Source organism: Dasypus novemcinctus, chromosome 29 (assembly GCF_030445035.2).
Source record: "Dasypus novemcinctus isolate mDasNov1 chromosome 29, mDasNov1.1.hap2, whole genome shotgun sequence".
Taxonomy (NCBI): Eukaryota; Metazoa; Chordata; class Mammalia; order Cingulata; family Dasypodidae; genus Dasypus; species Dasypus novemcinctus.
Genome location: NC_080701.1, coordinates 18,354,731 through 18,380,650, shown reverse-complemented (window position 1 = coordinate 18,380,650; position 25,920 = coordinate 18,354,731). Strand labels below are relative to the sequence as shown.

Genomic DNA, 25,920 nt, shown 5'->3' with positions numbered 1-25,920 from the left:
AATGATCAGCTGACCAGTTTTTTAATCTCATTGCTAAAGATCAACATATATGTATCTTCCAGGAATAAGTTCCTCCCAAATGGTGCGAGGACACTTTTTAGTACTTATGTCTTCTGTTAGGCAGGAGATGTAACAGATATGTATGTATATTTTTGTTATTTTATTTATGTTGTTCATGCTAGAACTACACACTTCCACATAATTAGCTATACTGTGAGCCCATTACTGGGTAAGAAATTCTATCCCCTCATCTCCATTTCCTAAAGCTACCCTTTTCTCTGATGTCCTAGTCCTGTATTTGGTCTTTCCTGTATTGTCTTATTTCATGTTGTGCTATTAAAACCGGTATACTATACAACTACCCTAAAAAAACAGTGTTTTCTATCACTACCTTCTCTACCTTCCCAATGCTCACTCCAGCCTCCACACACTGAGTAGAGCTTTTATAGCAAAAAGAAAAAAAATAAAAGAAGTGGTGGAAATATCCCATCTGGGCTAAGTCCAGATTCTAAAATATGTGTCCTTTTGCAAATTCTTCAGTAAGATTACTTACAACATCTCTGATTCTGGCCTAAGCATTTGGTCAGGAATATTCACATGACAGTTTAATTGGAAAAAGAAATGAATGTTTGCCTTTGGTTTCATTTTATTGCTTCTCAGAAGAAAGCTCCATGTAATAATTTTCTGGTCCAGCTCTCTACTCTCCAACCAAGCTGAGGGGAGAGTCATAGAGGAGAGAGCTTGGAGGGGGGTGGGGTGGGGGGTAGGAAGAGTGTGCTACATCTATATCATTATCTTATTTTAATATATGTTGGAAGACTCTCAAAAATGAGACAGTTGATTTTTTAATTCCTTTGTTTGAACATCTTAATTTGTTTTTATAAAACATTATCAAAACCATGTTAAAGGCGATAATATGAAATTCCACCCCGCATTCCAAAGTCCCCAAGGAGATGGGAAAAAACCCCAAATCTTTCAAAGTAAAGCTTCAGAACTGAGACAGCCTTTTTTGCAATGATCACTGCTTGTTTCCCCTGTGATACAGGAGGCTGGGTCTAGCATTGAGCTAGCTGCTTAAATATCCTTGATCCAGGAGGAACCCAAGGGCTTCTCCCCAGAAAACATTTCTGGCAGCCCCCATTTCATGCCATTGCCTTGCCATGAGGCACTCAACCTCCAGTTCCTGGAATGGCTTCATGGGTCCTCCATTTACTCAATGGAGAAGAACAAGAATTCTAACTCCTCATTCTGTGGCAAGGCCTGGGATAGAGTTGGAAGGAAGCTGCTGAAGGGGATATTCTGGCATCAGTGACTTCAAAGCAGGAGAAAATGTCTGGACTTGGGCCACTCCTGAAGACCCCCTTGCCCCCTCCACCACTTCCACTCTGTGCAGGGCTCCTGCAAAGTGAGCCCTGGGGCTGGGAGTCATTGCGTATAGCCCTTATGCCTTTCTTTGACTAACTCCAACTCACCTTGTAAGACTCAGGGCAAATGACATCTACAGAAAGCCCTTCTCTCCCCTCTCCAAGTTTGTCCCTAGAATGGAGTAAGAACCTTCCTCTGGTATTTCCACGGCCCTCTGTAGAATCCCCTACTGTAAGTGGTGACCACACTGTATCATGACATTATTGTCATCTTCCCACATCTGGGCTCCCTTATCCATTTCAGAGTGTATTTCCATTTTTAGGCAAAGCCCCGGTGGTCTTTTATCAGTCACTCAGAGCATATCTTATCAAACTCAAGAATAAGATGGCTGTTTATGCCTGAAGCAGGGAAGGTGATGTAGTCTGAAGAGCACATTACTTGCTAGAAGCCCGCCGCTACCCATCTGCAAACCCCAGGGCAAACCTGAGAAACTTGCATGGTCTTAATCCTCAAACCATACAATCGGGATTATGAGATTATGATTATTATTAGTTACCACTCAGGACTGATGAGGACTAAAGGTATTTAACTTTATGAATATAAACAGATCAATTGAGTTTTCTTATTGTAGCATCTTTGAGAATGCTATATAACTGAACTGTTGTTTGTCACGGGGAGGTTTACGTGTCTACGTGGCCAAATTTTGGTGTCCACTTGTTTGGTCAAGCAAGCACTGGCCTATGGTTACTGGGAGGAGATGCTCTGGATTTCAGTCCTTAGTCAGTTGAGTGCATCTATGGCTGATGATATCTACAATCAGCAAGGGAGAGTGCCTTCAGCAAGGAGAGAAGTCTCATCCAATCAGTTGAAGAGCTGAAAGGGAGAACTGATGATTTCGAAAAGAGAATTTCCCTAATTTAGTCAGTCACCTTCCCCTGGGGAATTCACTGAAACCTTCACCAGGGTTCCCAACTTGCTGCCTGCCTTATAGAATTCGGATCGATCGATCCCAGTGTCCATGTGAGCCAATTCCTAGAACAGATCTCGCAATATCTACACACACAAACTTGTCAGTTCTGTTTCCCTGGCCGACTCTGACTGATACATTGTTTCTTCTGTAATCCCACAGCATCCCTATCAGGTAAGTGCTTCTTATTATTTTTCAGATGAGGAAATGGACACCAAGAGTTTGGCTACCTTACCTAAAGTCAATGGATCCCAGAAGGGAAGCTTTCGCACCTGAGCCTGCACTCTTTGCCACTGAGGTCATTTGTTTCTTAATGTGTCAGGTAAGATTCAGCCCTGGACAGAGACTTGTTTCCTGTCTTTCCCCTCTCAATTACACAATGTGCGGAAACAGCAACTGACCCTCACTGGTCCCTAGAAAATGCTCAGCGGGTCCTCTGATCCTGCCTTGCCTGCCTCTTGGTGGTCTTACAGTGCTATTCTGGAGGTTGCCTCCTTAGAATGACGAAGATTTGGAATGCAACTTCTGAGAACATGCCCTTAAAGCATCCTACCTCTAGGAGGGGTGGGATCGTTTAGTACGTGAGCAATGAAATTGCAGTCAGATGCCATGAGTTCAAATACCAGCTTTGCCATTAAGGAACATGCCTCCGGGAGAGTGTCTTAGCTTCTTGAAACATTGGTTTTCCAGTTTCCTTTTTTTTTTTTTTTTAATCTCTAAAATTGGTACAAGATCCTCTTCCTCAAAACATTATCATGATATAATATATGTGAGATTACTTCCTAAATTACATCAATACAGAGGTGAGTAATTATCACTTTTCCAAGGATGCAAAACGCCTTTGTAGTGAACCATTTAATGCATATAAATGTACAAAAAGTCAACAGTGATAATTTCTTAAACATTATAATTAACCAAAAGTCCAGGCTGCTAGAGAAGGATGGAAAAGATCCTTAAGATGGCTGTTGAAGTCTGAAAATGCAGACAAAGAAAAGAAGGGGGGCGGGGAGTGATATTGTTTCACTGAAGGGAAAGTCCTCTTCCCAGCCTCACCAGGAATGCAACCAGGATCACCAGAGAGGTGGGGTACACTCGGTCCACACACTGAACCATTCATTTAAAGCTCACCCAAAATCTAAAGTATAATCATTTGAGACTATCTGATTCATTCCAAAGAGCTAAGTCCCTTGGGATATAGTACAGACCTTGGATTGAGTCTATCAGTTCAAGTTCTACCAAATCATCGTTCTGCTAACACTGGGGATGTAACTTTGAAAGGGGTAAGAGAAATGCACCATCAACAGGAAAATGGAACACATCTTCCTTAAAATGCGGCATGAAGACATTGCTGGAAGATCCTACTGTGTTCTGTGTGTGACAAAGAGATGGAGAATGGGTCCGTCCCACTCTCACAGCTATGGGCTACAAGGGAGGGGACAGTGCTAGCCCCAGAGGCAAAGATGAAAGAAGCTGAGGGTGATGCACCACCTCCACAGACCTGAGGACACTGGGCCTCGTTTTTAGCACATGTTCAGAAGGACAGAACGTACTGAGTACAATGGAAATGGGTTTTCAAGTGACATTATAAAGAAAGGATGACAAGAAAGATCTATATTAAGGGCCTTTCCCTGATTAACCTCAGGATTAAAAGCTGAAGAACTCCGATCCAAGCAGCCTCCTGGCAGAGATGGAAAAAATTCACCCCAGCTTTTAAAAAAGGAGCAGTAGCTGAAAGGCATTTGCTATTTTTAGCATTTTTTTGTTAGTAGTTTGAAGCTACTCCAGAGGGAGTAAGGAATGCCAAAGTAGCTAAATGGAAACTGGTCATTTCTTTAGGAGGTGAGAGCATCTGGGAAGATTTCAGCAATAGGAAAAAGAATGTGAGCTTCCTGCAATTTTAATTGATCCTTAGTTTAATAGATAGGAAAACATACACCTCATAGATCAAAGGCTGGATAAACTGCTTGTTTCCTTCCCTCATCCTAAAGAGCAATAATGAACTCACGTCTTCTATGTACTAGAGTGACCTGAATCAGTGAGTATGAACACACAGAACTAGACATGACCCAGGGCATGGCAAGTTAGGCCAAACCTGTCTTTCAAGGGGTATGTCCAGTGCTCAGGTATCTGTCCCTCTTATTTTACAATTGTGGGATATCCCAAGTGATTATTCCTTTCTGCCCTTTTGAGTCATTTTATTTAAGTCCTTACATAGTAGATGCCTTTTTGCATTTTCTCACTCAGACCTAAGGAGAAGCTTCTAGAAGATACAGCAATTGAGGTTGAGCTGTGAGTGAGGGGCTTTTGGAAATAGCCCTAGGCTGGTTCTCCCACACGGAAGGGAAGGACCCTGGGGACGGGCTTAAGAGAAGGAAGCCAAGCACAGGTCCACTGGCCACAGAGGGGAGGGTTTCCGGGTGGCCAAGGCAGGGCAGTGGCTGGATTCTGCCTCCTGCTTGTTGTTGGCAGGATGTTGTGTTTAGAAGCATCTGCGCAATTGACCATAGCTTGGTTTCCAACAGATACGGTTTCTTATGTAAACAAACCAAAGGAATAGCAAAAATGACTCCTTTAAGGTCAGCCTACTTGACTTTTCTGAGATTTTGAGTCAAGTCTGCAAAGCTCTTTAAGCCACAGTTTCCCCCCCTTTTTTTTTTTGCCAAACAGAGCTATTAAGACATCAGCCCCTTTTCAGGTCCACGGGGGGAGAATCTAGCTCTGTGGGGCAAAGGCAGTGACAGAAGCTCAAGATGGCACAGTCCATGGACAAATCCCCTAGGAGCCTCCCCAGTAATGGAGTCGAAGAGCCTCTCTCCAGCCCTCTCAGGCCCTGTAGAACAGAAAGTTAAAACCATGGGGGTACCAACAGATTCTTTTATAGAAATAGCTATCAAAATCTGTTAAAACCATCTGTTTCTCTGGCTGTTTCTCCTCCCAGTGTTTTTCCTTCATGTGTTCTTTGCTAACAACAACAAAAAAAATCTATTCTAAAATAACCAAGATGCTATGACTAAAAATGCCAGAGGTAGATATCCAGTTTATGAGAGAAATTGCTTTCTTAAGAGGAGTTAGGTTTATCTTGTATGGAGGAAGGCGACATTTCTACAAATACTAGGCTTGCGCTAAGAAAATAACCAACTACTTTCATTAAAAAAGTAGGTGACAAGATTTGTATTTGTTCGTGTAATTGAATTTAATGCCGCTGATATTTGTCAGACCCCAACGCTACTGACACTTAGACCGTATTTTCACACTGAGGGAAATTGCCTGAGGATTCGTCTCTCAATCCATTGCAGGCCTTTGGATGACCTTAAAAGGATCAGGGTCAATCAATCTCTGTGTTTCCATAATGCCTACCACCACAGGGTGCCCTAGGGATGGTTTTCCTTCTCTCCAGGGGAAGACTGCGGGAGGCAGGCAATGTTTCTGGAAGGCCCTGGGCATGGCTTTTCTACCGGTTCCCTGCTTTAAATTGGTGGCTGCTCTTTAGATGCCGGTGACCTAAGAAGTGTGGAGGCATGCATGGTTTCATTTCAGCCAATAGTTATGAAAGTGAGTTTTCTCTCGATCGAGTTGAGTCATTCCGAATCTCACCTGCACACATCTACGTCTCATACCTTAATAACAAGATTTTCTGCAGAGGTTCCACCCATAGGGAAGATGTTATTCACATGCCATCTTTCTTTCTCTCACCTGGGTTCACCTTGGTTGATGGACATATAAATCTCCCATGAATGTTCCTCAGGGATGGCACCATGTGGTATGAGTAAACTCACCCCTAAAATCAAAAAAGCCAAGAGATGAGGTGAAAGATTTTCCAATTATCTTGAAGCACTTCAAAATATTAGAGGCTCACGAAAAAAGAACTTTCTCAGAGCAATGTATGAAATCCCAAACCTCGGAAAGTTTATAAAGTCCAAAATAATCAGGGGACAAACATTGTTTAATAGTAGTGACATAAAGAGGGCCATTTGCGAGTACAGAAATCTGGTTTTTGCACAGCTTTTCAGCATTTTAAAATTCTTTTAAAAGATTGAGTGCCCAAAGCTGAGGCTATAAAAGTTTTCTTTGCATTGTCTAGTCTGCTCCAGATTAAAAAATGTATTTCCCTATCTTGTCTCTATCCATTCATTTTCTGAAAAGATACCTGGGATGGTGGGTAAGGCATCTAACACTTTGCAAAAACCAGGATGAAATAGTTTTACAAATTATGCACCTGGGAGTAAATTCAGTGAGGCGCTCAATGGAGCACTGCAATTTTTCAAGGAAACTGGAGAAAGAAAAAACATTGGATAAGTTTAGGAACCTTAGAGGTTGTTGTGCAGCCAGTATTTGGTCCTAAATTTGCAAACATAAACTAGAAAGGACTAAGGTTAGAGATGATTTAACCATATTTGTGTCAATGTCAAATTGAAAAATCCACATAGGCTTTGTTCAATAAAATCATATCCTGCAGGGACGGAAGCCACATAAAGCCAAATCCCACCGCATTTAAAATAGCCCCTCTCTCTTGAATGCTGTGGAAGGAAATATTTCACTCTGGCCAAGAGAAAAGAGTCTAGAGAGGGCAGGTATTCTCTTTAAAGCAGCATCTTGTTTATAAAAAGAAATGAATTATGGACTCAGTAAGATCTTTACAAAATAAAATCTCAGAGCATCCTCCTATTGTTTGAATAATGGAGCTCTCACCTTTTCTCCTTTCATTAGAGCTAATGTAATTGCATTAAAATCTTTCAGGTTGTTGATGATAATTTAAATCTAGAGATGGCAGTCTTTACTAGTATCTTTCTCTGGGCCTGTTAGCTGCTACAGAGTCAAGGAATTCAAGATGCATTGCAAAACAAGTTACTTGTGAACTGCGTTTATGAACATTATTCAGCAACATGCTAGTTATCATCAGTATCTTTCACTTGCACTAAGAATGAGGCATGTTTAAATCTAGCTTACGGCTTCGCAGCAAAGAGATCTATTCATATTCTGGACCTAACTGTCAATAGTAGGAGAACTGCAATTGCCATACTCAGGGGCCTTTCATCAGGCTCCTCCTTCCATTTCCTATTCTTTCTAAAGTGGAGTTGCCAAATGAAATGGCCTCGATGGCATCTCTCCCCATTGCTGAACACAAGCTGTAACACCCAGGACATTCAATGTGTTTGCATGGCAACCTAGAGACCTGCCGTGGACACTTCTGTCCTCTCTTGTATTTGCCATAGCACTTCCTCCTTGCTGATTCTCTTTCAGGCTACCAAGGCCATGCTGCCAACAGAGACAAATGTCCCCACCTTGCTCTTCAAGACCTGATGGTCAACTCCCAGATCAGATTGGAAGAAACTTGTATGCAGACATTTGAGAGAGCTATTGGTAGAGCAGATCATATCTCACTCTTTTCATTCTGTGATGAGGCTGAAGCATTATTCATAATGTGCATTATTCATAACTATTCGTATTACTCAGTATGATAATAATCCTAAATTCTACAGGAATCTACAGGATCATTGGAGCTTTAAACTATCATTCCATCAGTCAGAAATTGTATTGTTATCCTTCAAACATACTCTCTACTTTCCATACAATCATACAAATTGTATGTGGAGACTAAAGATAGTCAAACATAGACACAGCATAGTGGTGGCGGGAAGTTATGTCTTATGAAGAATGAGAGATACTATGGGAAACTGTCATGCCTATGGGCCCTGAAAGCAGTGTCCATTTTCAACTGTCATTCGCCAGTTATCTCTGATTAAAGAGAAATATACTCTTCCAAAACTCCACCTGCTACCCTGACAGCCTTTTATTTGATATGACAACAGAACCACCTGTCTGAGTTCCCTCTTTCCTATTTTGCATAACAAATGATTTCTAGAGTGTGGGGATCATCCCATCCTCTTTGAGAAATCACTGCCAGATACCATGTGATAATTTTAGGTGGATGGCATTAGAACAATCATACTTCTTTGCTTTGCTTTTATGTAGTTTCGCTCCCCAGGGCATATTTTGCATTTATGGCAAGTTAACAGAGCATATGTTTCAACCCCACACTCTTATTTTTCCTGAAAGCCACTTCTGGTGACCAGTTTCAAACTTGTCTGGAGCTCTTTGTTAGGAGCTTTGAAAATGGTCCTTTCACAGAAGTTTTTGGGAATCACTGACAACATTATCTGAAGTTTCAGTTTTCAGCATGGGTACTCCTCAAGATAGAAAGAAAAATCTCTTTCATCCTGGTTTCAGCTCCTCATTTTCCTTGACTAATATTAAAAACAGCCAATGAATTGGTTGGCCTCGGCACTCCCACCACCTGTGCATCACACACACACACACTCCTCCTAACAAATGAGGATGGGGGGAGAGAGAAGGCATGCTGGCCATGCTATTTAACCAATAACTATTGAGAGTATTCTAAGAATTAGGAACTGAGCTCAAAATTAGGGAGGAGATAAATTCACAGTAATACAATGTGCATCTTCGTGTATGGATCCTGTTTTGTGTATTCCATTCTCTTTGGGAAGGCGGGCTGTATCTTTCACTTTTCTTTTTTCCATAACCCATGATCCTGGTTAATGGCATCTCAGAGAAAGTACTCGGTATATATAGCTGACTGACTCATTCTGCATCCAGCCTCTGTCTCCCTCTGCCAGTTATCACCAGGGAGGAACCCAGACACACTCTGACACCTTGAAATCAAGACCCTCACCATATCCTAAAACAGTGACCCAGGGTGATTTAGAGAATTGGAAAGTTAAAAAAAACAAAATCATTCTTAGGCTGTATTTGCCTGAAATAAAGTTTTTTAAGGAAGCAGTTGATCTAGGATAACAAGACAATATTCACAGCCATGGATTTCTGTCTCAAGTCACCAAGCTAGGAGCACAGTCAGTTAGCTATAGTCCTGTTACAGATTTCCTTTTACAAGATAAAATGCTTGATTTGGAGAGGTTGGGTAGCTTCACACTAGAGAACAATTCTGCCAAGGAATGGAACCCTACTGGCCCTCCTTCAAGGGTACCTGTTGTGTAATAACACCTGAAGATCCAGTGGACTCTTTCTGCTCTCAGCAGTCAAGAGAAAGATGATTCTCCTTGCTCAGAAGTCAGGGAAGAGAGTGACCCCCTCTTGCCATCCAGTCAGGTCTTAGACAGCTACGCTGAGGACTAATCCATCGATCGACTATCATTTGAGAAGTGATCTGGCCTGGACATCCTGAGTATCCTGCTAACATATCCAGAAAATTGTCTCTCTTCCAATTAAAAGGGAAAAGTACTCAAGAACTCATTGTGCTTATTGATGTAGCCCTGGGACTGAAGTTTGAATTCAAAATGGCAACACCACAAAGATCGCTCATTGTTACCCATTGCAGAGTGGCATTCTAGCAAAGTCTGTGGGGATGGGCCATGCTCCTCAGGTCAGTTTCTGATGAAATTAGACGCTGAGCGTCCTCTCACTAAATTATCTACAAGTGCATCAACGGTCAGTCCTGGCCTTGGTCTAGGTCAATGAATGTTTTCAGTGCTTGTAGATGATGTTCTAGGAAATATATTTCAAAGGGGTTTAAACCCTGAAAACTACACAAACCTTTTGCATAAATATGGCTCTAAACTCTAAGAGGACATTAAATGAAATGTTCAGTCTATGCTGAGATGAAGAAAACAACATCTAATCTCGGTGTCGGTTCTGGTGTGCTGTGTAAATCCAGTAGACGGATGGAGCCCAGTGTTTGTAGCTGTGCCAAGGGGATGGTAAACAGCATGTGATGGGGCATAACTGAGCCAGTATAAAACATGTTTACAGAAATGTTGGGAAATACACAAACACACTTACCACCCACCTGTATTTGGCATGACTAAGCGCCCCCCTAAATGGCCAAAGACACCAGTTGTCCTCAGTTCTGTCCTCGTGGGGAGTGATGACAGATTTTGGATATATGGCATTTTACTTCTGGAATGTATTGTACTAAAGCTGCGATTGTTTCCATGGGGAAAGGTCCCGGAATGATTCTTGCCACGGTACTCGGCTCTCTCAGACACTCCCAAGGAAACCATGAACGAGCTCTGGACTTTGACTTTGATGTCCGTCAAAGGGTTAAAGAGTGAAGACTCTGTCATGAGGTCCTTGTCGAGAGGGTCCTGGAGACAGATAGGTCCACTGTAGGTCCGGCTCACTGTCAGATCTGGCTGCATGGAGGGATTCAGGAGCAGGGAGTTACCTGGACAAAGAAAATTGAGCTGTCACTGGAACAAAAAGGCATCTCCTTCCCCCTTTACCAACTGTCTGGCTGCCAGCTGCTCCAATCTGAGCTAGCTCTTCACCTTGACCCTTGAGGATTCAGGGCAGGTGTAATAGGCTGATGCTTAGCATCCATGGCCTTGAGATCAGGAGCCAAGGCTTCCACAGTGAGCTCTCTAAATGCCACTGACCAAAACCATCCATTTCCCAGATCTCCTCACATGCTGTCTTTTCAAAACAAGTATTGCTGGCACTGCATCAGGTAACTAACTCAGGTATTCTTGTTCATGCGATTATTGTAACCGGCAAAGAGAAGGGAATAAAAGGAGGAAAAGAAAATAACAGAAGAAAGATGTTCTGCAGGCCTGTTTGGAGCAAAAATAACATCTGCTCATTTTAAATGGCAAGAGATGACACAGCATGGTGACTAGGTAGGGCTGTTTATAACCTACGCTGCATCGGAGCCAGCACATTCCACGTGGCACTGTGGGCAGTTTCGAGAGCTGGGGGAGGAGATGACATGTCCTTGGAGCTGCAGGGTCAGGAGCCTCACAAATTGCTCCGTGTCCAGCTGGCCAGGTTGCTCAGTAAACTAATACATATGTCACTCTGACATGGAAAAGATGCCCCACCGGGGGATACTGTGGGACTCAGATTCTACGTGGGGAACAGCTTCCTTTCTATCTCAAAACAAATGAAACAAGAATCTTTACAAAACACGAGAAATTGGACTTTGCCATCTGTTGGGGCGCACCAGTTTTTTTTTTTTTCCAAAGCCAGATAGGAAAAAGAAATGCGGTGATATTCTTCTGGTGATGAAGTAATCTCATTTATTAGTAAATAACAAAATAACCCTCAGCCCCAGACCTCCCACCCGTATCAGTCCGTCAATGTGACATGGCAAATTGAAACCCAAACCAGATTAATCAGTTCCTTTGGGGCCTGACAAAAATGTTCCAAGTATGGTATTTTTGAAAGGGTTGCAATGCTGGGCCATGTTAGATTGTATTAGCCTCTATTGTTTCTCCATTTTCATAATTTGTAGCAGTGCCAGCAGGAAATCCATAACCTTGACTTTTCTCCACCTCTTGTTCTGATGCTCTAAGAATCCTGAATCACAGAGGATGAGGTTCGAATTGAGAAGAAACAACATGGTACATCTAAAGCCTCCTTGATGATGCACTTTTTCTTGCCAGAGGCTTTTGGGCCAAGACAAGCGAGGTCAAGCAGCTGCGCCTTTTAACAGAACCGCACTGAGTTCTCCAGGTTATAACCCTGCTCTTGTGGGAGGACGTCTCAGGCCAGGAGTGGGATTCAAGGACCATCTCACATCCTAAGAGAGTTGGGTACAAGGACCTCCACCGAGACGTGAAAGTCATATCCGTGAGTCTCCTGGCAATTCTATCTTAAGCCCTCACTCTCTGAGGTTGAATTTTTGGCTCCTCATAAACAACTCCCCTGTCACCTCTCTCGCACTACTTTATTTTGATTACTTTTAAGTGTTCTGGTCAAAGATACTGATATCTTATTATTGCATGGAAACATATTTCTGGTTTCTTATGTAGTATAAAGCCAGGTCTTTATTGGATTTATTTCTAATTAAATCTTACAAAATAACTGCATACCCAAATATATGTGTGTGTCCCTATCTGAGGGTGTAGCAGTTTGATAGGGTTATGAATTCCAAAATAGATATTGGATTATATTTGTAATCTGGTGTGTACCTGGGCGTGATTAAGTTATGATCAGGGCTTTGATTGGGCCAAGTCATAAGGGCGTTGAGTCCCTGCTCCGTGGTGGGTGGGGACTCACAGATAAAAGGCATGGCGAAGAATAAAGTTGAGGGTTTTTGATGTTGGAGTTTGATGCTGAAGCCTTAAGCTGGAGCACCAGGAAGTAAGCTCACAGAGGTAAGAGAAGCCAACCCCAGGACGAGGGGAACCCTAAACCCAGAGAGAAGCAAGACCCTGGGAGGGAGGAACCCAGGAAGCCTGAACCCTCGTAGATGTCAGCAGCCATCTTGCTCCAACATGTGAAAATAGACTTTGGTGAGGGAAGCAACTTATGCTTTATGGCCTGGTATCTGTATGTTCCTCCCCCAAATACATAGCCTTTATAAAAACCAACCAGTTTCTGGTATTTTGCATCAGCACCCCTTTAGCTGGTTAACACAGAGGGTCAGCAGACTCCCGACACTGAGATGCCCAGACCTGGTGAGGGGGTTTTTAGGGTACTCTGGTCTCTCCAGCCATCTCCCCATTTGTTTTCCCATCATGCCTGAGTTCCCACTTCTGGGCTTTGCCTCTACGCAATCACTGCCAAGCAGACATGTCTGCCTGTCCTGTGCTGCTGGAACTATTGACAGACAAACAGAAATCTAGGTGTTGATATCAACAAGGAGCATCAAGGTAGAAAAGTTTATCCCGAAAAGAGAGACAGTTTCATTTTTACCCTAAAATGACGGCTGTGTCTGTCTCATCGCCACTTGCAATCAGGAATAGATTTGGTTCACAGAAGATAATTAAATGCCTCTGTTTTGAAAATGAGTCTAACTATGGTTTGACATGATAGATTTTCCCTTCTCTCACAACAAAAGATTGCTTGGACTTGGCAACAGCTGAGAGTCATTTAGGCTGGGAATTTCATTTTTGCCCTAGCTAACTGACCGATCATATCTCCTCTAAAGTCCTTTCACTCATTAAAACAGGAGTACCAAAAATAATGCCACCTAATAAACAGTGTAATAAATATACTTGGGGGGGTGTGATATAGTAGTTGGTCCTCAACCTTGAATAATCAGTGTTTAGTTAGGTTAACGAAATTAAATATACACACTTATTGTGGGCTTCTTAAAATAGAAAGTTGTATAAATTGAAGTAAAATGACCAAGTTCAGCATCTGTCAAAGGTAGAAATGCCTCATTTAAAATGTTCCTAAAGGTGAATTGAGTTTCATTTGTCCTCAGAGTACCTAAGGGCTTGGGCAGACCACTTCACTGAGCCTGGTCTCTGAATTTGTGAAACAATTTGGTCATGCGTGAAGACAATTTGGTAATATGTGAAGACAATTTAGTAATATGAAAAGACAATTTGGTAACATGAGAAGACAACTGGGTAGCGGCTCCCAGGCCAAGAGCTACTGTCACCCAGGGCAAGGAAAGCACCAGTCCTGTGTGAGCGTAGGCTACAGTCCTGAGGACAGGCTCTTGGGGGGACCTTCGCCGCTGACCTTGACGGACTGTTTTGAAGTTGAAGGTCTGGAAGCCACCTGTCAATGCAGAAGAGTCGATGACGTCCACGCCATAGTCACTCTGGCTCCGTCGGTAAAAGGTGACGCCAATGACGAGGACGGCCACGGCCACCACGGCTGCGCCCAAGCCCGAGTACAAAGCAATGTCGCTGGCATTTTCGATGCCTGAAAGAAAGAAGAGATATCTTAAATGACCAACAGGGACACACAGCCAAAGAGCCACCCTGGCACATATGAGAGGCTATTGGAACTAGTACTCAGAGAAATGACACACAGAGTTAACCACAAGTTGTACTCCCTTTCACACAGTAATCACGTTTCTAGAACGCCTTGAGTAAATCAAAGGGATGCTAGTCAAATATCTCAATTGCCCTAAGAGTGCTTACCATTTAATAGCATCTTGAAGAGAATCAATTTTGCAAGGAAAATCATATTTTTCTAGTAAAAAATAAAAGAAAACTCCTTAATATGCTGATTTCAGCCATAGTTAGCTGCAAAGTATTTATTTTCATTTGAGGGAGGACATGAGACCCACACACAATGACAGGAGATGGGTGAACAGCCCTGCTCACACGTGGCCTGGGCACATGCATTCGCAAGAGTGGTCTAGGGTGAGAAGATAAGACTAGGTCTATGAGTCAAGGGCGTGAAGACCAGAGCTCACACACACGTGACTGTTGGCATGGGCACGAGTCGTTCCATTTGAGAGAACACAGACAACCTCCGTTTAGGATTTCCAATCACTAGGAGGGCGTTTTTGTCATGAGCTAGGCCCACGGTTCTGGGTTCTGATATGTCTACAATGAATGTCCTCTAGCGCCAATTCGCTGCTAGATTCTAATGCTGCTTTGTGGAAGAGCACTGGACTCTGAGGGGGCACATGCTGTTTCTCCCATACCTCTCCTACTCCATCCTATTGAATGCATGGGCAAAGCAAAAATAAAAGCGTTAGTGTGAGTATAGGATTTGGGTGCCTCCCCATCCCCCAAGCAATGCCGTTGCTGCTTCCCAACTCTTTTTCTACATGGACACTGGGTACGTTTCATTTCTGACATGGACTCAAGATGGCTACCCCAACTCAGCAGAAGAGATTTATCCCAGACCACGTAACCCTAAAAAGTGTGTAGAAAAGAAGGTGGCAAGGGCTAAACTATATCATGAATCTTCCTACAGATTATGTAGTAAGTACACTTAATCAGTCCCAAGGTAATTACAATGTCACCCTGCTTTGGGTTTAGAGGATAAAATAAACCCATCATATATTTCCCTTATAATTGCACGGTACTTACTATGCATTCACTGCCCCCTAATACGGTACTTATGTTATCAAATGAGGAATACTAACCACACAAGTAAAGTGGATTTATTTTCAACGAAGTTAGCGGACTGTAAAATAAGGTGCTACCAAATTAAAGAGTGAGCAAGGAAATCAAGCAGAACCAGTTCAGTAATAGGGCAGTAAACGCATAAAAATAATTTGCAAGCGAGTGCGCAACCATCAAAAAGAACAGTATCTGAAGTGTCTGCGGGTTATCAGACTAGAACAGCCTGATAGGTATTGGGAAACAGAGTATAATTGAGACTCTAGTTCCAACTTCCTGATGGTGCGCACAGGAGAGCACGCGAGTGGAGGCATAATTCACAGGCCTCCTGGAAGCACGGGCGTGGGACTGGCACCAACTGCAGGGTTCCGATGTCTGCCCGTGTCAGAAGGGGGAATGAAGAAGGCAACTCTGACTCCATTTAAGCCCCACCCACCGTCTATGCAATTTGTCTCCAGCTCCTTGGAGAGAAGAGTTACACCCAGAGCAGCGGAGGACAATGAACACAGCCGAGGCATCACACCAGGGTACCATGAGCACTTACGGCACCATGGAAACCAATTAGCCATTTTTTGTTTCCCTTCCCTCCAACTCCTTGGGCGCTGCTGACTGATGACACTGTCACCTCCAAAATTTGCATCTGGGGAGCACACACCTGCTCGGCACCTGAGCGCATGCAGAGAAACAGCCTGACAGTGAGCTCAACGCAGCTGCTCTGTGGCTGAGTAGGCAAAGAAGAGACAAAGACATCCTTCACTTTGCAGGAACTAAAATAGGCAGGACCACGAGGATGTCCAGGGCAAGACGCCTCTGCCGAAAATGAACGTCACTGGACGCGATCGCCCCGAGATGAGACCTACTGAGTCACACAAACAGGCTGTCCTGGCTTCTCTGGATTCCCGTTTAGTCCTTTACATTCCCACTCTCTTGCTACCCAGGTAACCAGAATTCTCGTCCTCCCTCCAAATACAAATCCTGTCTTGAGGTAAATATCCCACATATTCTTTCAGGCTGAGGTACACACATGTGATATGGCTCAACATTTCCTCTTCCAGGAATACGTGCAGAATCTAATTTAAGTCAAGAGAATGAAATACTAAATTATAGAACTTTTGAAAAATGAGTAAGGGACCTTGGGGAATGGGAGAAGGGTGAAAGAAGAACAGGAGGCCCAGGTGGAAAGCAGTGACTCCTTAGATGGCTCACCCAGCTACTTGGTAGGACAGTGGGATAAAAAGCTAGGAGTAGGTAGAGAGGAATTCCTAGAGAAGGAGAATCAAAGCAGTATTTATTTTACAGGTACAGTCTGTCCTGGGAATTGAAAGGTTCAGGATATAAAAATTTCATTAATTCAAAAAGCATTTGTTAAAGCCACCCAGGTAATGGGACTAAGGACGCACGGCTGAGTGAGCAGGTTACACGGCCTCTGTCATTTCCTGCCTGAAAGTGGTGAAAGACGAGGCAGTGATGAGATCCTGGAATTCAGGGGCAGGTGCAGAGGGATTCTCAGAGGCATGTTTATGCTTCGAGATTTACTCAGACATCCTTACCTACAGCTCAAATCCTCCTAAAGTTGGGTTACTGTGCTGCTTTCTTTTGTCTTCTTTCTTCCCTCCTCTACCTGCTTTTACTTTGCCTCTTCCTTTCTCTCTTTTTTCCCTCTGCCTTTTTTTTTCCAGGGATTTAAGTGTTTTTGTTTTCCCTTGAAGTGTTTCTGTGGGTTTGCAAAAGCTGTGGTGTATTCTCTCTCCGTGAGTGCTCAGACTTGCCCCAGAAATACCCAGGTTGAGTTCCACGTTTCCCACCACAGCTTCATGAGAGAAGGAACCAAGCGGTATGTGGTGTGTATGAGCACATGTGCCCTGGGAGGGCGGGTGCCGTGGTAGAGCCATCACATACATGTGTGCGGGCATTCGGGAACACAAACACTCAGCCCGTATCAGAGGGACGTTGCAAGCCACTGCAGCGCCTTCCCAGGACAGGCACTGTGGCCATGGGATCACACGGCACGGTGGTCCCAGGGCCTGCAGGCTACCTCCATCTCCATTCCTGTGCTAATGCTCCTTTGCTACATTGTCGTACATCCCAAGTCCAGTTGTAACTAATTTACTTGCTAAGTGGACACGTGCCAGGGAAAGGCTATGTGTGCCAGCCATTCCTGTAGTCTCACAGACACCAGCCCCTGATGTCCCTCTCTACCCATCCATCAGGAGCCAGCCCAAGCTCTTCGTCTCCCAAGAAGGTAACTGCTGTGGTCCCTTCAGCCAACCCTGCCGACCTTTCATCTCCTGAACTCCTATATCACTTATGGCCTCCAGGACTCCATTTGGAATTGCACTTTTTATTGTTTGTTATCTTCAAAAGCAGTAATCGCTCTATAACGTCCTGCAGGAACTTGCAAATAATCATTGGGCACAACTACTTACCAACCCATTTATCAACCAGTTTGATCACCCTCAAACTGTGAAAAGAGAACTATTCAAGGAACCCATCTTAGGATGATTTTAGAACCCAAGCTGTAGGGACAGTCTTTCCATAAACATTCATATATAGAGATGTTCATTTATACGTATCTGCTCCCTCACATACACATAGTGTTGCTTTATTGTTTCCTGAAAATGATTTTGAGCCAAAGTGTTGATGCCCCATGACTAAGCAGGTGATTCTGCTTTTTGTAGACAGAGGATACTTCCTCTTTCCTAAAGGGAAGCTTTTTTATCCATGTATGACTGATGTCTTTCCTGATTTCATCATCCCTATTTTCCTCGATCGAAGAGCCGGACAGCATTGGGCAGAGCTGAGAAGGATCCAACAGAGCAGAGCAAATACTGTTGTGTACAATCTACAGGTTAAAACACTCACACACCCACAGAAAATTGAGAAATCTCCTGTATTGCAAATTAGCCAGAAATTACAGGGGAATGTGCTCATTGCTGAGAGGGAGATGAAACTGCTGCAGAGAAAGTCTTCAAATAGAGATGTAGAAACCAGGACTCTGGAGAGAGGTTTATGGGTTCATCTGGCCTGTAAAGTGACTTTGCTGTGATCTTTAATGAGTAAGGGGTTGTTCTTAGAAGAGAATAGGCCCACAGTAGGTGCTCAATGGCCCTTCCTTTATGATGAAGCTGGTAACCAACTCTTCCCCTTCTCCAACAAGGACTAAAAAGGAGGATACGGCTTTTTATTATAGCAATTGGGACTCTGGCTTGATATTGAAATGACCTTTTCTACAATGAGGGTTGTTAAAAACCCGACTGATTTTCTGAGGGAGATTGTGAAATCTCCTTTCAGGTAAGTCTCTAAAAAATGGCACGACTTTACAATAGTCGGTGGTCAAGTTATTTTATTTTATTGGTCAAATCTGTTGAGTAGGACTAAATGAACTTTCAAAGCCACTTCCACTTCATAGTTCTAGGAACAGGGATTCACGAGTTTGATAGCTTTATGAATTATAATCGCTCCCAGTCATTTAGAGTAAGCAATGTCCCCAAGCCTAAACAGAAGGGCTGCTAACCTCGTTTTCCTTTCTGTCACTAGCTGTCCCTCCCCATTTAAAGACATATGAGTGCCACTTATTAATAGAAAATTAACCCAATTACCAAGTTATAAGCTTAACTATGTATCCGATTAGAATCTACTTTTCAGGTTTAGGATATGTTACCTAGAGTGAACAAAAAAGACATAGCAAGTGCTTTTCAAAAGAAATGACAATCTGTTTTATCTCTTATAAGATATTGTAGCATGGCTCCCAACTTAGGGGAAAAACAAACAAACTTGAATGGGTGTGTATATGGGACAGTGAATTACTAAGGAATACGCATGATAAATATTCACAAAGAGAGGGCATAGGCAAGCCAAAGGAAGACTAAATAGCCAGCTGTCACGCTGGACTCCATGCAAGGCCAAGCAGCAGCCATCCCAGTAAGCAACCTCCGCACAGGCAGTGCTGGTGATAGATACTGTCTATGCCAAAATATTTAATTGCATGCTGTACTATGATAAAATATGCTAGCGTTTATTGCTGGAGTTGTTTATACTTGCTCTCGTCAAGAAGAGAAACTTGTTTAATTCCACACAACAGAATAGCTTGTACCTGGTCAGCCACGGCCAGCGATTTCAATTATATTTACATTGCTTGGAATCTCAAATCCCCTCATCTGATCATGATCTCTGCCTTTCCAATTTCCAACCCAGAAAACCTCATTCCACTTGTTTTATTGTTATAATTCATGATGACGGCAGGCAGTTTCTTAAACGGCATTTACCATCTACCAGGCACTGTTCTAGAACCGTACATTTACCAACTGGTTTTATTCCTTCCAACAACCCTGGGGAAATTTCCCTATTGAGCCGTGTCAACTGACTTGCCTGGCCCAAAGGCTCGTGATTGGTAAGGAGTACGTTTAGGATTGAATCCCAGGCAGACTGTCTCCGAATCCTGACCTGGCCTGTTAGCCCCGGCTGCTTATCACAAGAGGAACTCTGTAACTGAGCACGGACCCTATGCACTCCTCTCAGGGCTTGAGCTGCGACGGCGTCCTCATCCTCTCAACCAAATCGGTGTCACCCCCTTCCCTCCCCTCTGCCTTCTCTACACCCGTACCCAGGATAACTTGCCCTGCTGGAGCAAGACACAAAGTAGAGTGACTGGTGTCATCGAAAGACCGATGCCACGCTCCCTGGCCCGGCCTTCCTCGCAGCTGAGAACTTTTTATATTCATTTCCTGTGGCCAAGTCACCTCTTTCATCACCACACCCCTGAACTTAGCTCGCTTTCTTCAACCCCCTACTTCTCACCTGCCCCTCTTTGGTGTTGAACACAAATGCGGGCCAGCCCCTGCGCGCTGGCTCTCCTACAGCTGAAGAACTGCTCATAGTTGCCTTTCCTTCCCCCTGCTCCCTTAAGAAGTGCTCCTGTTCCGTGTCAGCCGGCTCTGATCCTGCCTCTCCTGCCTCGGTGGGGACCTGGCCTCATTCATTATTCCCTTTTGGTCTCCAAGCTTCAAACTCTGCCTTCACACCTGAGCTCTGCCCTCTGCCCGCAAACGCTGTCTCTCTCATCACGTCTCCCCAAAGCCTTGCCTCAACTCACGCTCTGATAAACTTCCCGAAGATGCAGGCTTCCTCACATCTAGGAATTCTTTTCTCTTCGTTGAAAAGAACTTTAAACATTTTTTAACATTAAACATTTCCCTAATATGTGTGCTGTAATTCCCCCAACTCGTTAAACCCTTTCCCTGTTGAAATAAAAAAAAAAAAAAGAGAAGGAATGCTTGTGAAAGTTGAAAAAATGTTTTAGAAAACATAAAAACTTAAAAATGAAATGAGAAAGCTTTTCCCTCGACCACTACCCATTCTCCAAAAGCAACCGCTCACTAGAGTATCCTGTGATTTCTTTCAGAAAAAAAAAAGCAAATGCCCTTCATCCTTGTTTTCACTTTTTCTTTCTGTAAGTAAAACTTCAAAAATGTATTTTCTTTTCTGCACTTTACGTTTTTATAAAATTTACGATATCTTGTAGATCTCTCCTTATCAGAACATACAATACTAGTTTGTTCCTTTTTATATCTGTCTAGCCCACTGCAAGGCTATATGATAATTTTATTAAATTAGTCCCCTATTACTAGATCTTGATTCCTCTCTTAACCCTTTAAAATCTCTCTCTTACTCAACTGTTACCCCCACCTTTTTTTTTTTAAGATTTATTATTTTATTTATGTCTCCCCACCCCCTTGTTGTTTGCACTTGCCATGTCTGTCTGTCTTCCTTGGTTCTTTAGGAGGTTCCGGGAACTGAACCCGGGACCTCTGCTTTGGGAGGGAGGTGCCTCATCACTTGAGCACCTCCGCTCCCTGTAATGGCTACCTCTTGAAGGACATGTGGAACCACTGCGTCAACACTCATGCCCGACGTCTTATTCTTTACCACTGCTCTGCAGCCAAGCCTCCTTCCAGAATAACCTGCCCCTTAAACCGGATTCTCCCCCTGCTCCTATCTGCTCCCAGTTCTAAACACAGGCTTTAAAGTCAAGTTCTGGGTAGTTTTACTTTTTTCTATTCTCATCTAATTGGATGATCACACACACACACACTGGCAGAGAACTGTGGTTTTGTCCATCTGACAGGGAGACAAAGTAAGAGATAGATCAAAAGGGCAGGATTTGAACTCTAGTCCTAAGAAAACTACTTTGCTTTAATTTCCTATTCTGAAAATTGAGGGTATAAGCTCTATGAACTTTGAATACACTAATAGGTATGGGGCCCATGGATCCACATTTTAAATATCTGGGGTTGTTCTTATACTGAGATTGAAAAACATATTGGCCTATCACTGATTTGCCAAGCCTGAGATATTTAATGCACAAAATTCCATCCTGTACATTAAGGGCAGAGTCAAAGATAGAATTGAAAATGGTGATAAGAAAAGGCATGCACTTAGGAAGAGATAAAAATTAGATAATAAAAAATTGAAAGGGAAAGAAAATGACAAATGTATGTGTGTGTAAATATATGAATTGATTCACAGTAGGAATGATTCTGAAGTACAAAGTAAGTCATACAATTTGTGGAAAGTGCTCTATTTATGTAATTGAAAATAATCAGCAGGAAATGGGGAAAAATGACATAATAGAATAAAAGTGTTTTACAATGTGGCTCAAAGATCAGTATCAATGCCAATAGCCTAATGTTAAATTAGAGAGCCTAGACATCTGTTGAGAATTGAAAAGTTTGGGCCAAAGACATGGTCTAAGATCCTCCTCAAGTCTACACAGCCTGAAAGAGAATGTCCAATAGCCAGTGCAGTCCCCCTCTCCTTTGAGGAGCTCCCTAACTTGGTGAAAACGATAAAGGACAGGGATTACCAGGCTCAACGTGACTCCACTACGGGTGAAGCCAGTATAATCTGGGAAAAGATGCAGAAAGGAATGCATATTAGTGAGGAGAAGCACATACTTATTCAGAAGTCAAGGACACATTCAGACCATTCTTTGGTGGAAATGATTCCGGAAGCATACATTTTGGGTTTTAACCTAGCGCCTGTCACCGAGTAGATGATGATTGTTTCCTCACCTTATTTCTCAAGCCACTTTTATTCGCTTACCTTGACATTGTGGGGAAGAAATATTTATTATTTTCCCTTCATATCTCACTGTGCCAACACTAGGACTTCGTACAGAATAGCTGTGCAATAAATATCTACTATGTGAAAAGTAAAAATGAATATATAGCAGAAAAACCCTTAATTTTCTCCTTAAAAATAAAGACCCAGAAAGGAGTTGGCAAGAAGACATTAAAGCTTAATTCAACAAATATTTACCCGGGAAGCAGACTTGGCCCAACAGATAAGGCGTCTGCCTAACACACAGGAGGTCCACAGTTCAAACCCAGGGCCTCCTTGACCCGTGTGGAGCTGGCCCATGCGCAGTGCTGATGCACGCAAGGAGTGCCCTGCCACGCAAGAGTGTCCCCCACATAGGGAAGCCTTATATGCAAGGAGTGTGCCCCATAAGGAGAGCCGCCCAGCACGAAAGAAAGTGCAGCCTGCCAAGGAATGGCGCCGCACACACGGAGAGCTGACGCAGCAAGATGATGCAACAAAAAGAGACACAGATTCCTGGTACCACTGACAATAATGGAAGCAGACAGAAGAACACACAGCGAATGGACACAGAACAAACAACTGGGGCGGGGGAAGGGGAGAGAAATAAATTTTAAAAAAGCAAAAAATATTTACCGAACGCTTTGAGCATACTGTGCACAGTGTTAAATGGTACAGGTATGGAGATGAACAAGACTGGACTATAAACAACATAGCATGGACTGTGTCTATCAGATGGAGAATCCCAACCAGGCTCTAGGCAATGAAAAGATAGTGTGGGAATGGAATGGGTTGATACTAGGGCAAATTACAGGGGCAAGCAACCCAGGCTTACAGGTGGCGGTGAGGGAAAGAGGTTTGAAGGCATTACTGAAGAAGTGACATCTAAGCTGAAATCTGAAGGAAACATAAATTAAAATGGTAAAGGGTTAGTTGGAGAGAAGGAGTCTTTAGGATGAAGCAACAGAACATATAAGGCCCGATATGCCAAAATGGGAATGGGGTATTCAGAGAACAAAGCAGCTTGTTCAGCTGAAGACATAGTAACTGGTGGAAGGGCATGAAGAGAGACTACCTAATGATTAAGCTGATTAAGAGAAGCTGATATGATTAAGAGACGTAAGCTGGAAACTGATTATTTACATAGGAAGTGTTTTGCATTTCATCTTAAGAACAGTGATGGGGAAGCAGACTTGGCCCACTGGATAGGGCGTCCACCTACCACATGGGAGGTCTGAGGTTCAAACCCGGGCTTTCTTGACCAGTGTGGAGCTGGCCCAAGTGCAGTGCTGATGCGTGCAAGGAGTGCCGTGCCATGCAGGGGTGTCCCCCGTGTAGGGGAGCCCCATATGCAAGGAGTGCGCCCCGTAAGGAGAGCCGCCCAGCGCGAAAGAAAGTGCAGCCTGCTCAAGAATGGTGCTGCACACACGGAGAGCTGGTATAACAAGATGATGCAGCAAAAAGAAACACAGATTCCCGGTGCCGCTGATAAGGATAGAAGTGGTCACAGAAGAACACACAACAAATGGACAGAGAGAGCAGACAACTGGGGAACAGGGGGAAGGGGGAGAAGGGGAGAGACATTAAAAAAAAAAAGAACAGTGATGACCTATTGAAGAGGTTTATATAGGAAGGCACAATGAAAAGAATTATGCTTTATAGGGAGACACACAGGTTCTATGGTCATGGTAGATGGCTCTGGAGTTCAGTGCCTTGTCAATGGGCCCTATTTTGGAATTCATGCTCCTGTGTGTGATGGAGTTGGATTCAGATGTGACCTCTATACACGTCTCTTCTGTCACTTTTACTGAACCTGTGGTTGGTGCTGGGGTTGTTGTATACTCAGGAGGCTTGACTCTCTGGACTGCTCATATCCCAACTGGTCCTGAGCCTCAGCAGAGTTGCAACACCTACTCTTCGGGTCACTGGACTTACCCAGATCAGCTAACAGGGAGGTGAGAATGGTCAAACACCACACTAGGGAACTGAGTGTGTCTACAACTGCAGGCAGGAGAATGGCATCCATCAGCCATGTGGGATCTAAGCCCCTTTTTGATTTAGAGGTGGAGTGGACATCACCATCCGAGGGTTCACAGGATGGAGGAATAAAATATGGATTAGATTGGATTTACTGGTATTCTATTATGGAACTATTGTGACTCTAGCAATAGAAGAAACTATATCATTGATGTGGAAACGGTGGCCATGGGTGTTGCTGAGGGCAGGGAGTGTGATGTGGGGGCATTTTCAGGACTTGGAATTGTCCTGAATGATATTGCAGGGACAGATGCAGGACATCATATATCCTGCCATGGCCCACTGAATGTACTGGGGGAGAGTGTAACCTACAATGTAAACTATAATCCACGTAGTGCAGCAGTGCTCCACAATGTATTCACCAAATGCAATGAATGTGCCACAATGATGAAAGAGGTTGTTGATGTGGGTGGGGTGAGGTGTGGGGTATATGGGGACCTCGTATTTTTTGAATGTAACATTTAAAAGAAAATAAAGAAAAAAATATATACACCTATATCAATACATAGTATCTAAATATTTTACATGCTGAAATATCACAGAATGTACAGTAATAGAAAGGTAATGGAAATAATTTGAATGGTAATTTTGCAATTACCATTATAATGCAATATAAGGAAACTTAGATATATGATATTAATAATGGGCAGAATACCAAATTTGTCAGAAAAAAATGTATCATGCAGTAGAAAATCCCACCATGCAATTGATAGTATATCAGTAAAAATTCCTAAATACATAATGTACAAAATACTCACTGCTGGTCAAGGAAATGCTAAGTAAAGTAATACATTTCTCCCATTGTATAAGAGCAAATGAAATAGATGAGTAATAGTACTTCCATCTGTGGAGCTCAGAATTACGTACTTCGACTATATTGATGATGAAATTACACATGTCACCTTTGTGATAGTAATTTAACATTGTCTTACAACATAAATTTATAAGTTTGGATGCAGTAATATAATTCCCAGAAATCTATTCCATAATTTAATGTGATTTTTTATGGTAGTGTTTTTATCTTATCTAATAAAATTATTAATTTTCAAAAAAAAAAAAAAAGAATTATGCTTTAGAAAGATCAAATAAAATTATGTAAGGCAAGAATAGATACAGGGAGGCAACTGAAGAAATCGTGATTAGGGATGGTGATGGCCTGAACTTTCCAACTTTTCTCCCAGACATGGTTTTCTTTTCATTTGGTCTCTCTCTTACTGCGCTGCTGTTAACTGTTCCGCCGCCTCTGCAGGGCCTTCTGACCTTCTCCACATCTGAATGATGAGATCTTTCAGGCTTCAGTCCTCGGTCTCGTCTCTGCTCTAGAGGCACTCATTATCTCGTGATCTCATCCAACCTAAGGGTTTTAAATACCATCGGACACTGACAAGGCCCAAATTGATGTCCCTGGCCAGGCCACTCTGGTGACCTCCAGACTCATATATATTCAACTTTCTACCGAACCTCTCCATTTACGTGTTTAATAGGCACCTCAGACTTAGCATTTATAATGTGAAACTCTTGCTTCTCCCTCCAGAGTTACTACACCAAGTTCTCCCTATTAGTAATGGCAACTTCAGCTTTCTTGTTGCATAGGTCAAGTTCAGAGTCATGGATAACACCTTTATATATCTCGTACTTGATATCCAATCCATCAGCAAATCC

General features: G+C 43.0%; 1 protein-coding gene across 1 annotated transcript in view; it reads right to left on the bottom strand.

The window, feature by feature from the left end:
- UNC5D (unc-5 netrin receptor D) overlaps window positions 1–25,920 on the bottom strand; it is a 245,011-nt gene that overhangs the window by 56,959 nt on the left and 162,132 nt on the right. Inside the window, exons 9-11 of the mRNA XM_058289814.2 lie at window positions 13,781–13,966; window positions 10,155–10,532; window positions 6,026–6,110 (exon numbers count right to left, since the gene is read on the bottom strand). Coding sequence (XP_058145797.1) covers window positions 6,026–6,110; window positions 10,155–10,532; window positions 13,781–13,966 — 649 coding nt within the window. The remainder of the gene's footprint in view (window positions 1–6,025; window positions 6,111–10,154; window positions 10,533–13,780; window positions 13,967–25,920) is intronic.